The 12,980-nt window shown below is 42.2% G+C and overlaps 1 protein-coding gene across 2 annotated transcripts; it reads right to left on the bottom strand.

The window, feature by feature from the left end:
• Window positions 1–1,596: 1,596 nt before the first annotated feature.
• Window positions 1,597–6,185, bottom strand: LOC103413910 (uncharacterized). Of its 2 annotated transcripts, none has more exons than XM_070810192.1 (4): window positions 5,969–6,185; window positions 4,130–5,819; window positions 2,686–3,716; window positions 1,597–1,862 (listed from the first exon to the last, which is right to left on the bottom strand). In XM_070810192.1, the coding sequence occupies exons 2-4, from the start codon at window positions 5,615–5,617 to the stop codon at window positions 1,739–1,741; spliced, it is 2,643 nt and encodes an 880-aa protein (XP_070666293.1). In that variant the 5' UTR covers window positions 5,618–5,819; window positions 5,969–6,185; the 3' UTR covers window positions 1,597–1,738. The 2 variants fall into 2 exon arrangements, with proteins under 2 accessions (XP_070666293.1, XP_070666292.1); XM_070810191.1 differs by having other exon boundaries at window positions 1,597–1,865.
• Window positions 6,186–12,980: the final 6,795 nt, after the last annotated feature.

A 12,980-nucleotide genomic window follows, 5' to 3' on the forward strand; every position in this document is an offset into this window, starting at 1 on the left:
AAATTATAAGAAAATCATAAAATTTTGAAAAAAAAAATGAATCTATTAAAATTTGACGTAGGGGTGGGTTCGGTTTAATTCGGTTCGGTTTTTTGCCAAAACCGAAACCAAACCGAAATTTCGGTTCGGTTCATTTTTTTTTCGGTTTTTTTCGGTTCGGTTTTTTTTCGGTTCGGTTTTTTTCGGTTCGGTTTCGGTTTTTTGTTTTTTTTTTCTTTCAAAAAATGAAAAACATTGAAATTTTAAATTTTAACGTATCCAACACAATCATAACACAAGCATTCTAACTATAATCAAAGACAATGAAAATAAACATTTAAAGTTGAACTAAAATCATCAATCAAGTCTTCCAAAGTCCAAACTAACAACATCACAACACAAAAATCGTACAAATGACTTAGAAAAGTTAAATTGTATGATGTTGTTCAAAGATCGGGGTTGTTTGCTTGTAACTGCATGTTGACAACTTGATTAGTAAAAGAAATGCGTGGGTGGATTTATTTAGTGTGTGTTGGATTCTTTTCCATCACAAATTCCCTAAGTAATCTACCCGAAATAAATGTTTATAGATTCTGTTACATGTTATATGAGAGTAGATTTGGAAAAGAAAGCTGAGACAAAAGTAGACAGTGCTATGGAGATGGATGTAGGTACTTCAGGATGAGGTTTGGCTCCGGAACCTTATATAGGGGATAAATAATAGGTTAGGGTTTAAAGTTTTTATAGGACTTTTTTTTAATATTTTGAGCTTAAAGTTTGGCAACACATTGGGTTTAGCATATTTTAACTTACAAATTGGGTTTAGAAAATAATATCCAAAACAAATAATTAAATAAAAAAATTAATTTAATTAATTCGGTTCGGTTCGGTTTGGTTTGGTTTCTAGATCACTAAAACCGAACCGAACCAAAAGAATTCGGTTCGGTTCGGTTTTTTCAATTCGGTTCGGTTTTTTTGTTCGGTTCGGTTTTTTCGGTTTCGGTTCGGTTTGGTTTTCGGTTTTTTTCGGTTTTCGGTTTTTTGAACCCACCCCTAATTTGACGAATATATTTAAAATAAAATAAAATCCCTTTTTTTTTTGTCGAAATAAAATTTGGACACCGCAACTATATTAGCAACCTATTCTGAATTCATCTCATCTATGAAATAATTATTAAGTAATTGAATCATACGTAAAAGAAAAAATAATAATCATTGCCAATAGTAACTAACACGTCTATTACTATTCATAACAGAACTCCCCTAAAACCCCTATAGGAGCAAAATCCACCCAAATCAACAATCTTACCACCGCATTAACCATGGTTAGATGAGTGCTATTTAACCTCCAACCATAGTTAGATGAGTGTCGTTTGTTCGATTCTCTAAACCGCTTATTCAACAGGGAAGCAGGTGTTCAACAACTCAGTGCTAAAAAAACCCTTAAAAACGACCAGGAACAAGCGGAAAACAACTATATATAGGAATGAAGGGACTCCTTGGTTCCTCTTGCTAGTTAGTATGTTACAAGATATCCAACATTCATATCATGGTTCAAGCAAAGAGAGAGGGAGGGCAAATGCAGCAGAATTCTTAGTATTCCTATCCAAGCTACTGTTAAGTAAACATCAATCTCCCTTATAAAGAAGAGCAGGAAGATACAATGCGTCCAGTATTTTCTAAACTATCCGCCAAAACAGGCTATTTGACCACTAGTACAGGAGGCAGACTGTTTCTCATTTTCTGTTTTCAATTAAAATCACCAAAGCGGCTGTACATTTGGATTCGGGGTCGGATACATACCCCTGACAGGAGGCCTCAACACATATGGCTTTCCAACACCGTCCCCTGTTCCCGTCACAGCGCATTCATCCCATTCCTTTCTGCTGGAAAACAAAAACCAAATCACAACAAAAATTAGATCACCGTTATCAACTGGAAGGCATTTTCAAACAATGAATTCTATTTAACACTGAGATAAATAGCACGACAGAATAGCAAACCAAGCAAGGACTCCATGACTTGGTTAAAAGCACTGCATAAATCTACTCGTTGTCCAACCATTCAAAACAAACTTATACTAACTATTATTCAGTGACAACTTTAATTGAGTTCCAGCTTTGGGGTTGTGCCTATCGCATCAATGAAAACTCTTACCAACTTCCGTCCACGACATGGTACATGGTCAACCTCATCCAATGACAAGGTTTGGCAAATAGAGGCAACAAAACATACAAGCCATTTAATGAAGAAATTACTCCCACAACAACATAACTAAAACATCAAGCTATATACTGTGCATATCCAAACCCTTTCTCAGCACATTAGAACTCCAACGTCCACCCTAGTGCTATACAGGATTATATTGCAAGAACTGAAGAAAATATGCGTAGACGTTTCCACTTGCCCTTCCTGATTCATTATTGATTCAAACGCCCACCCTAGTGTTGTCCTGGATGGATTACATTGCAAGAACGGGAAAGAATAAAAAAGTGTAAACATTTTAACTTTCCCTTCGTGATTCATTATTGTTTCTAGTTGACATTCTTCGCTTCAGGCAAGAACAAATATCCCTAACCTTTACACACCACTATTACAGGACAGTAATCCCGCCATAATTAATCTATAAAAGCTCTATGAAGGACATAAAAAGCAAGTTTTAGAAACTAAATTCGAAATACAGAGGATGAGGTGTGATGCACTTACTCGGACCAACCATTCGCTTGAGGCAGCTCAAATGGATGGTTACCAGTAGCTCTGATGGGACTCCCAAAAATCAGTTCATTCTTCGAAGTTTCGTCTGGAGGTCTCAGATGAAAATGGTTTTCAGCTGTTGACAATGGAGGAAAAAAGGCTTTCTGCAACCAAGGATCATGATCACCGGAACCAGTAACAGGGCTAAAGGTTCCGCCATTCTGGCCATTTCCAAGAAAAATTCTCTGATTCTTAGGAGATTGAGAGCCAGAAACAACCTGATCTTCTGTAGTAAACAGTGATACTGATGATGGGTGCAAAAGATCATCCTTGTTTGATCTGTTCAGTTCTGGAGGTAGAAACCAGCTTGGAGAGCCACCTGCAAAACCTAGACCTTCCTGACCAAGAGGGCAACTGTTCCACATTTGCCACGTTCCCTTATCATTTGCACTTGCATCATCCAAGGGGTAAGCATGCATATCATGGGCCTTTGGGGTACTAGGGAAGCGACTAGAATTATTAAGCTTTTCTCGCGACATTGGTGACTCGATTGGAGATGGCTTGTTCACTTCAGATGAAGCAGGTCCATTCTTCAATGTGCGAGGCCTCTCCAATCCCATGTTTAATTGAAAATTATCAAGTGACTCAGAAACTGGCCCAAGCAAGGATACCGGATCAGGGACGTAACTTGGGTCTTCAAAAAGCTCTGGCTCCTCGGGTATAAGTTCATGATGTCCTTCTCCAATGTGAGGAAATATGGGATCAATTGCGGGTGAAAAACCTAAACTGCTGCTAGTAGATCCTTTTGGATAGGTAGTAGATAAAGCGAATGGTGATGGCAGCCCAAAGTTGATTGGATTATCAAATGATTGGATTGATGACGACTGGCCAGATAACTGAGAACTTTGAACTTTTGTCTGAGACTTTGCTTTTGGTCTACTTATTACATTTACACTTGATGATGAAGGCACTGACGATGAACGAGTAAACAACTGCTGCCATGATTTTTTAGGTGCAGTCCCTGACTGTGGTTCTGAGTGAACCTGCATTGAAATGGATCACATTGTAACACTTATTGTATGCATCTAAATGTTGTTATAATATGCCTAATATTATTATCATTTATGAGGCAACAGGAGTTGAAATTAGTGTTTCACTTTGTAGATTTTTGGGTAGAAGTTCCAAGAAGGATCCAGAAAATGTTGAGCCTGAATCTACTTAAGTTACAGAACTGTTGAACTTGATACAATCACATTTTTAAATGCTCAGAAAGTCAAAAACAACCTAATAGATAAACGGCATAATGAACAAACTCAACTGGATCACAGGTATCTATAATTCCCATGAAAATTATTAGTGTATAAATTCTCCCTTAGAAGTTAGGCAGGCTACTGATACATATTTAAAGTTATATGAAAGCACATATTAACAATGAGGTATAAAGCAAGAAACTTACAGGGCGGTGGACACTCTTATCATCTCCATTAATAAAAGGTCTTGCAGCTACGCGCTCAGGTGGACATAAGTCTCTCTTCTGGGCATAATAACTATGGACATGATCTACAGAACTGCTAGATTTGGTTTCTTTTGTCATTGTAGTATTAGCATCCTTTCCAAAGAAACTACCTCCACCAAATGCCTTTGAAGAATTAAAAATCGTACCCCTCATGCGGTCCAGGTACCTAGATCCAGCATTTCCCTGAATAAAATTGTTTGCAGATGCATTTTTTATATTATTCCCCATCTCCGTGCTTTGTCCCTTAAGAAAATCTGCCCCTGATTTCAGATGTTCCCTGCGGTCAATGTCACTCTTCTTGTCAAGGTCCCGCTTTCGTTCATTTTCCTTACCTGCTCTCTTTTCCAGCTCTTCTGCATCAGAGTTGCTCTTGCTAGAACCCTTGTCTTTCTCTTTCCTTCTTTCCTGTCGTTTCTTTTCTGCTTCCTTCTTAGTATCTTTTTCAATCACAGGTGGTGATGATTTCCCACGTTCAGCTTCCTTTTTCTCATCCCTAAGTCTCCTGCGTTCCTCCACCAACCTTGCAACTTCCTCCCTCTGCTTTCTTTCTTCCTCCTCCCAAAGCTCCTTCTCTATCTTAGCCTGTCTCTTCTCTTCAGCTTTTCTGCGGGCCTTTTCTCCTCTACTTTCATTCAAGTTGGCCCCATTCTCGCCCCTCTTGGCCAATCCTTTACGATCTCCGTCAGATGCATCATCTGATGTACTACTACTAAAAAGCTTTCTCCAAAGCCATCTAACACTCAAGAAAAAAAAGGTTAGTAGCTTGCAAGCAAAATTAACAACACCTGAATACGACTTTTCTGCCAAGCAACTCTCATCCGCTCCAAAAACACCGCTCCCGTCCTTTCTCCAATAACTAGACTTTCCTCCAACAGAACCATTGACCCAATTTCCATTCTCCGACCAATCTTGACCTTGCATCCACCCATTTTCAGACCACGCCTTTCCATTCAATATCTTTCCACCCTTTCCAACTAAATCTTTGATGATCCCAGACTTCGAAAGTCCCATCCCGGGTACCTCAGGTAAGTCCAAAACCGGTCTCTTTGATAAATGCCCACAATACGAACACATAAACCGACCACCACCAGGATTCTGATCCCTATATGGTGTCGAGCAGTTTCGACACCGCCTTGTTGCTGTTTTCCTCAGCTTTTGCAACTCTATTGCCTCAAACCTTTTCCTCTCTCTAAGCATTGCATTCCTCCGCAAGCGCCAAGCTGAAAGCTGAGGCATCAAAACCTCATACCAGAAGAGAGTAACCAAGAGCACAACAACACAAGCGAGTCTAGGCGAAGTTATCTCAAATCGGAAAGCTGGTGGTAGAAGCTGAGAGAGACCCCACAGTCCTATTAATGGAATAACTAACCAAGGAAGCATTGTAGCAACCCGGCGAGACCACTTCTGAATCACACAAAGTATACACATTATCCTCTAGCATACGCCTATCTTTCCCAGTCTCGAATTTCGACAAATTAAAAACCCTTAGATTTTCAGACAGCAAACTTCCCCAAGCAACAATGCTCCGAATAGCAAACCCTAACCCTAATTTCCCGCTCAAATCGAAAACCAAGACAACAAATTTCCCCAACGTCGCCAAGAACCCTAGAAGCAACTAAAATCTCGAACCCTTCAAGATACAAAAAAGCATGGAAAAAGACAATTCACCATTAATGTTTGAGCAGCACCCAAAAGAGCTCGAAAATTCAATCAAATTTAGGGTTTTCAAGATTCTGAGCTGCACATCAATCAAATGGGTTCAGCGATTCGGAGACTTACAGATTCGAAGTGCATGCCGTATTCGGAATGAGGGCCCAAGTTTCGGAAGGCTAATTGGAGCCGCCGCCGCCGCTTTGAAAAGGGTTTAGGACTCGGATTCGGGTCGCACCGGCCGTTGAGCTCGTTTTATCGCTTTCGTTGCGAAACAGCACCAAAGTTGAGAAACTGCGATGATGGAAAGAAAGCAGAAAAAGATAAGAGAGATGGAGAAGAAATTGAGACAACGTAAAGAAAATCAATTATATAACCAAGCACTGGACCGCCCGGTCGGACCGGGTTCGAAGTCAACCGGTCTTTGAATCGTCGGTTTGGTAAACGTGAAATTTCTTATTGTTAAAAAGTGGGTTTTTTTTTTTTTTTTTTTTTTTTGACAAAAATTATATTAGATATGGGTTTAATTTGAGGGTCAGAGTTGATTAATTGTTTAATTAAATAAGTAAATTTAATTAGGGAAATATTATTGCAGTCATTGATGGGTGCATTTAGGGAAGGCGTGATTAGCATTTGAAATGTCTTTTGCATGCCAAATTAATTAATTACTAATTACGTTTAAGGGTAAAAATTTAGCTTGAAATTTGTCAAAGTGGGCGGGGTCTTTTCTTGTTCTTCAAGGAGGTCAGATTTTGACTAGAATTTGAAGCTCGTGGCAGGTTTTGAGGATAAAGCGAAAAGAGTATGTGAACAACAACAACAACAACAACAAAGCCTTTTCCCACTAAGTGGGGTCGGCTATATGAATCCTAGAACGCCATTGCGCTCGGTTTTGTGTCATGTCCTCCGTTAGATCCAAGTACTCTAAGTCTTTTCTTAGAGTCTCTTCCAAAGTTGTCCTAGGTCTTCCTCTACCCCTTCGGCCCTGAACCTCTGTCCCGTAGTCACATCTTCGAACCGGAGCGTCAGTCGGCCTTCTTTGCACATGTTCAAAATCACCGGAGCCGATTTTCTCTCATCTTTCCTACAATTTCGGCTACTCCTACTTTACCTCGGATATCCTCATTCCCAATCTTATCCTTTCTCGTGTGCCCACACATCCCACGAAGCATCCTCATCTCCGCTACACCCATTTTGTGTACGTGTTGATGCTTCACCACCCAACATTCTGTGCCATACAACATCGCTAGCCTTATTGCCGTCCTATAAAATTTTCCCTTGAGCTTCAGTGGCCTACGACGGTCACACAACACGCCGGATGCACTCTTTCCATCCAGCTCGTATTCTATGGTTGAGATCTCCATCTAATTCTCCGTTCTCTTGCAAGATAGATCCTAGGTAGCGAAAACGACCGCTTTTTGTGATCTTCGCTAGATTGCTCCGGTCATTAGTGTGGATAAGTATATAAATGGATAGAGATAGGAAAGCAAACACAAGATGTACGTGGTTCACCCAGATTGGCTACGTCCACGGAATAGAAGAGTTCTCATTAATTGTGAAGGGTTTACACAAGTACATAGGTTCAAGCTCTCATTTAGTGAGTACAAGTGAATGATTTAGTACAAATGACATTAGGAAATATTGTGGGAGAATGATCTCGTAATCACGAAACTTCTAAGTATCGGAGTGTGGTGTCGTCTTGACTTGCCTTATCTGTCTCATAGGTAGATGTGGCATCTTCTCTGGAAGTACTCTTCCTCCATCCAGGGGTGGTATCTTTAACTGGTGGAGATGCACAAGGTAATGTATCAATTTCACTTGAAGCTTACTTGTAGTTTCAGGCTTGGTCAAGCGCGATACAAACCATGTAGTAGGAGTCCCCCAAGTCGCCGAGCTAGGGGGTCTGCTGAAAGAGGTGACAGACAAGGTAAGCAATCAGAGCTCCGACTGATTGTTCACCTTCTCCCCATCTTGCAGCAGCATGAAGGATAAAGAGAAGAAAAATGAGAAGAGATGATATGAGATACTTTTGCTTTTGAAGAAGTAACTTTCCACAGGCTTATTCTTGAACTGAGCTGGAGGGTTTTCTGGTTTCCTCCAGAGTATAAGGCCGACTGAAGAATTTGAGGGTCAAAACAAGTCCATCAAATCTAGAGTACGTTCCACCCTGCTGATATGGGATACTTTTGCTTTTGACAGAGTAATGAATGTATCGGCACGTGTGCTGTTACACTTGTCTCCACATGCTTCCTTGTATCCTTCGCACTTGCCCTATCTGTTCCTCAAGCAGATGCGGAATCTTCCCTGGAAACATAAGATGTTGAAGATGAGTACTCGAGAGCAATGCCAGGTAAGTAATCAGGTAAGGGGTTCCAGGCAGTCAGTTCCTGGCTGGAAGCTTGATTCCAAGTGCTGACTGATTGTTCTCTTTCTCCTTGTCTTGCAGGTAAAAACAAGGCCAAAAGAAAAGACAGGGAAAAAGCATGATATGGGATACTCTTGCTTTTAACCCTGATGATATGAGATATTCTTGCTCTAGTATAGCTTGTTTGCAGAGGTATTATCGGGGGGAAAGAAAGCTGAATATTTCGAAAGGCTTCGTTGGGAGTGCCCTCTCAGATATGATGAAGAGTTGAGCATTTTTGCAGGTCTGCCTGTCCGTTGGGGATGGAGGTCGACATATATAGGAGTCTCCCTAACAACAAGTAGTAATGCTATTCCTTTACCCTGCTTGGTCATAGCACGGTAGTGGGAGCTGCCAGTTTCACATGTTTTAACTCTGTCAGAGCACTTTGAAAAAGTGGTCTGTGGTATCTGGCTCTCGAGATTCGGAGAACGATGCCTCTTCGATTTTTGAGAAAGCAATCATGCTGGGGGTATGACTCTCGAGATTCGGAGAGCAGTGTCTCTTCGATTTTTGAGGAAGTAATCATGTTGGGAGTCTGGCTCTCGAGATTCGGAGGGTGGTGCCTCTTCGATTTTGGAGCAAGCAATCTTGTTGGGAGTGTTGTCTCGAATGTGAGTAAAGGTTGGGCATGTTTGCTAGTCTACCTTGCCACGAAGCACAAAGGTTGACACACAGGGACTTTCCAATTATCCAGCAATGGTACTGTTCCTTTACCCTCTCTTCGATTTTGAGAAAGTAGTCATGTTGGGAGTCTGGCTCTCGAGATTCGGAGGACGGTGCCTCTTCGATTTTGGAGCAAGCAATCTTATTGGGAGTGTTTTCTCGAATGTGAGTAAAGGTTGGGCATGTTTGCTAGTCTACCTTGCCACGAAGCACAGAGGTTGACACACAGGGACTTTCCAATTATCCAGCAGTGGTACTGTTCGTTTACAGTTGTGGGTAATAATATGGTAGCTAGACCTTCAAAATTTATGTGTCTAAACTTTTGTTAGTGCTGTTTCTTTGCTATTCTTTTACCTTTCTTGGTCAGAGCGATGTAGTGGGAGCTGCAAGCTTCACGTGCTCAACTTTGGCAGAGAACTTTGGCAAAGTTATTTGTGGTACCCATGAGATATTGTTGCGTGTGGGAAGTGGGTGATTGAACAGTAAGATTCATGTGCTTTCTACTTCACCAGAAGTCTTCGACAGAATGCCCATAATTTCTGCAAAGCTGAGTGTGCGTGTGACAGGTGTTGACAAGGCTAGAAAAGTAGGTGCCTCTTCGATTTCTGAGATCGGCCCTCGTGGTCTCTGAGCAGCCCAGCTTTTGAGAAAGCGAGCGCCTCTTCGATTGATTCGGAGAACGATGCCTCATCGATTTTTGAGAAAGCAATCATGCTGGGGGTCTGGCTCTCGAGATTCGGGGAGCAGTGTCTCTTCGATTTTTGAGAAAGTAATCATGTTGGGAGTCTGGCTCTCGAGATTCGGAGGGCGGTGCCTCTTCGATTTTGGAGCAAGCAATCTTGTTGGGAGTGTTTTCTCGAATGTGAGTAAAGGTTGGGCATGTTTGCTAGTCTACCTTGCCACGAAGCACAGAGGTTGACACACAGGGACTTTCCAATTATCCAGCAATGGTACTGTTCCTTTACCCTCTCTTCGATTTTTAAGAAAGTAGTCATGTTGGGAGTCTGGCTCTCGAGATTCGGAGGACGGTGCCTCTTCGATTTTGGAGCAAGCAATCTTATTGGGAGTGTTTTCTCGAATGTGAGTAAAGGTTGGGCATGTTTGCTAGTCTACCTTGCCACGAAGCACAGAGGTTGACACACAGGGACTTTCCAATTATCCAGCAGTGGTACTGTTCCTTTACCCTTGTGGGTAATAATATGGTAGCTAGACCTTCAAAATTTATGGGTCTAAACTTTGTTAGTGCTGTTTCTTTGCTATTCTTTTACCCTTCTTGGTCAGAGCGATGTAGTGGGAGCTGCAAGCTTCACGTGCTCAACTTTGGCAGAGAACTTTGGCAAAGTTATCTGTGGTACCCATGAGCTATTGTTGCGTGTGGGAAGTGGGTGATTGAACAGTAAGATTCATGTGTTTTCTACTTCCCCAGAAGTCTTTGACAGAATGCCCATAATTTCCGCAAAACTGAGTGTGCGTGTGACAGGTGCTGACAAGGCTGGAAAAGGCTGGAAAAGTAGGTGCCTCTTCGATTTCTGATATCGGCCCTCGTGGTCTCTGGGGAGCCCAGCTTTTGAGAAAGCGAGCGCCTCTTCGATTTTTGAGATCGGCCTTCGTGGTCTTTGAGCAGCCCAACTTTTGAGAAAGCAAACGCCTCTTCGATTTCTGAGATCAACCCTCGTGATCTCTAAGCAGCCCAGCTTTTGAGAAAGCAAACGCCTCTTCGATTTCTGAGCAGGCGCCTCTTCGATTTCTGAGCAGGCGCCTCTTCGATTTCTGAAGCTTCGTCGAGTGCAGATTTTTATAGGGGCTGGCATTAAGTTCCAAAGCACACTTGAATCTCCACCAGTAGAAGCTTCATTCTTGCACTTCTAAGATCTTGATTTGTCCGACCTCTTCTCTCTTCAACACCTTTGAAAATGTCTGGCCCCTCCGACCGTCGTTTTGACTTGAACCTTGTTGAAGAGGCAGCCCCGCCTTCTCCAGACAACATATGGCGCCCATCCTTCGTCTCCCCTACTGGTCCTCTTACCGTTGGGGATTCCGTGATGAAGAATGATATGACCGCTGCGGTGGTGGCCAGGAACCTTCTCACTCCCAAAGATAACAGACTACTTTCCAAACGGTCTGATGAGTTAGCTGTTAAGGATTCGCTGGCTCTCAGTGTTCAGTGTGCAGGTTCTGTGTCTAATATGGCCCAACGCCTATTTGCTCGAACCCGCCAAGTTGAATCATTGGCGGCTGAAGTGATGAGTCTCAAACAGGAGATTAGAGGGCTCAAGCATGAGAATAAACAGTTGCACCGGCTCGCACATGACTATGCTACAAACATGAAGAGGAAGCTTGACCAGATGAAGGAAACTGATGGTCAGGTTTTACTTGATCATCAGAGATTTGTGGGTTTGTTCCAAAGGCATTTATTGCCTTCGTCTTCTGGGGCTGTACCGCGTAATGAAGCTCCAAATGATCAACCTCTGATGCCTCCTCCTTCTAGGGTTCTGTCCAGTACTGAGGCTCCAAATGATCCCCCTCCGGTGCCTTCTCTTTCTGGGGCTCTACCGACTGCTGAGACTTCTCCTAAGCAACCTTTGTGAAGGCTCCCTCTTGTGTGCTTATTTTGACTCATGTATATGTACATATTTGTAGCTTATCGGGGATATCAATAAATAAGCTTTCCTTCATTTCAACGTATTGTGTTAAATACACCAAAGCCTTCTTCGCTAAGTTCTTTGAATTTTCTTTTGTTAAAGCTTGTATGTTGAAGCTTTCTGAGTGGAGCATGTAGGTTGGGGTAGTGTTCTCTTAATTTCCCGAATGAGGAAAACTTCTCGGTTGGAGACTTGGAAAATCCAAGTCACTGAGTGGGATCGGCTATATGAATCTTAGAACGCCATTGTGCTCGATCCTGTGTCATGTCCTTCGTTAGATCCAAGTACTCTAAGTCTTTTCTTAGAGTCTCTTCCAAAGTTTTCCTAGGTCTTCCTCTACCCCTTCGGCCCTGAACCTCTGTCCCATAGTCGCATCTTCTAATCGGAACGTCAGTAGGCCTTCTTTGCACATGTCCAAACCACCGTAACCGATTTTCTCTCATCTTTCCTTCAATTTCGGCTACTCCTACTTTACCCCGGATATCCTCATTCCTAATCTTATCCTTTCTCGTGTGCCCACACATCCAACGAAGCATCCTCATCTCCGCTACACCCATTTTGTGTACGTGTTGATGTTTCACCGCCCAACATTCTGTGCCATACAGCATCGCCGGCCTTATTGCCGTCCTATAAAATTTTCCCTTGAGCTTCAGTGGCATACGGCGGTCACACAACACGCCGGATGCACTCTTCCACTTCATCCATCCAGCTTGTATTCTATGGTTGAGATCTCCATCTAATTCTCCGTTCTTTTGCAAGATAGATCCTAGGTAACGAAAACGGTCGCTCTTTGGTATTTCTTGATCTCCGATCCTCACCCCTAACTCGTTTTGGCCTCCATTTGCACTGAACTTGCACTCCATATATTCTGTCTTTGATCGGCTTAGGCGAAGACCTTTAGATTCCAACACTTCTCTCCAAAGGTTAAGCTTTGCATTTACCCCTTCCTGAGTTTCATCTATCAACACTATATCGTCTGCGAAAAGCATACACCAAGGAATATCATCTTGAATATGTCGTGTTAACTCATCCATTACCAACGCAAAAAGGTAAGGACTTAAGGATGAGCCTTGATGTAATCCTACAGTTATGGGAAAGCTTTCGGTTTGTCCTTCATGAGTTCTTACGGCAGTCTTTGCTCCTTCATACATATCCTTTATAGCTTGGATATATGCTACTCGTACTCCTTTCTTCTCTAAAATCCTCCAAAGAATGTCTCTTGGGACCCTATCATACGCTTTTTCCAAATCTATAAAGACCATGTGTAAATCCTTTTTCCCATCTCTATATCTTTCCATCAATCTTCGTAAGAGATAGATTGCCTCCATGGTTGAGCGCCCTGGCATGAACCCGAATTGGTTGTCCGAAACCCGTGTCTCTTGCCTCAATCTATGCTCAATGACTCTCTCCCAGAGCTTCATTGTATGAC

The sequence above is a fragment of the Malus domestica genome, chromosome 12 (genome assembly GCF_042453785.1).
Source record: "Malus domestica chromosome 12, GDT2T_hap1".
In the NCBI taxonomy this organism is placed as follows: Eukaryota; Viridiplantae; Streptophyta; class Magnoliopsida; order Rosales; family Rosaceae; genus Malus; species Malus domestica.

What these genes read in the sequence shown, in the direction of transcription:
- LOC103413910 (XM_070810191.1), bottom strand. Translation starts at nt 5,617, where the DNA reads ATGTGTATACTTTGTGTGATTCAGAAGTGGTCTCGCCGGGTTGCTACA. An exon ending in ATAAGAGTGTCCACCGCCCT is followed by an intron (nt 3,717 to 4,129) that starts GTAAGTTTCTTG and finishes ATTTCAATGCAG; the next exon opens with GTTCACTCAGAACCACAGTC. An exon ending in CAAGCGAATGGTTGGTCCGA is followed by an intron (nt 1,866 to 2,685) that starts GTAAGTGCATCA and finishes TTTGTTTTCCAG; the next exon opens with CAGAAAGGAATGGGATGAAT.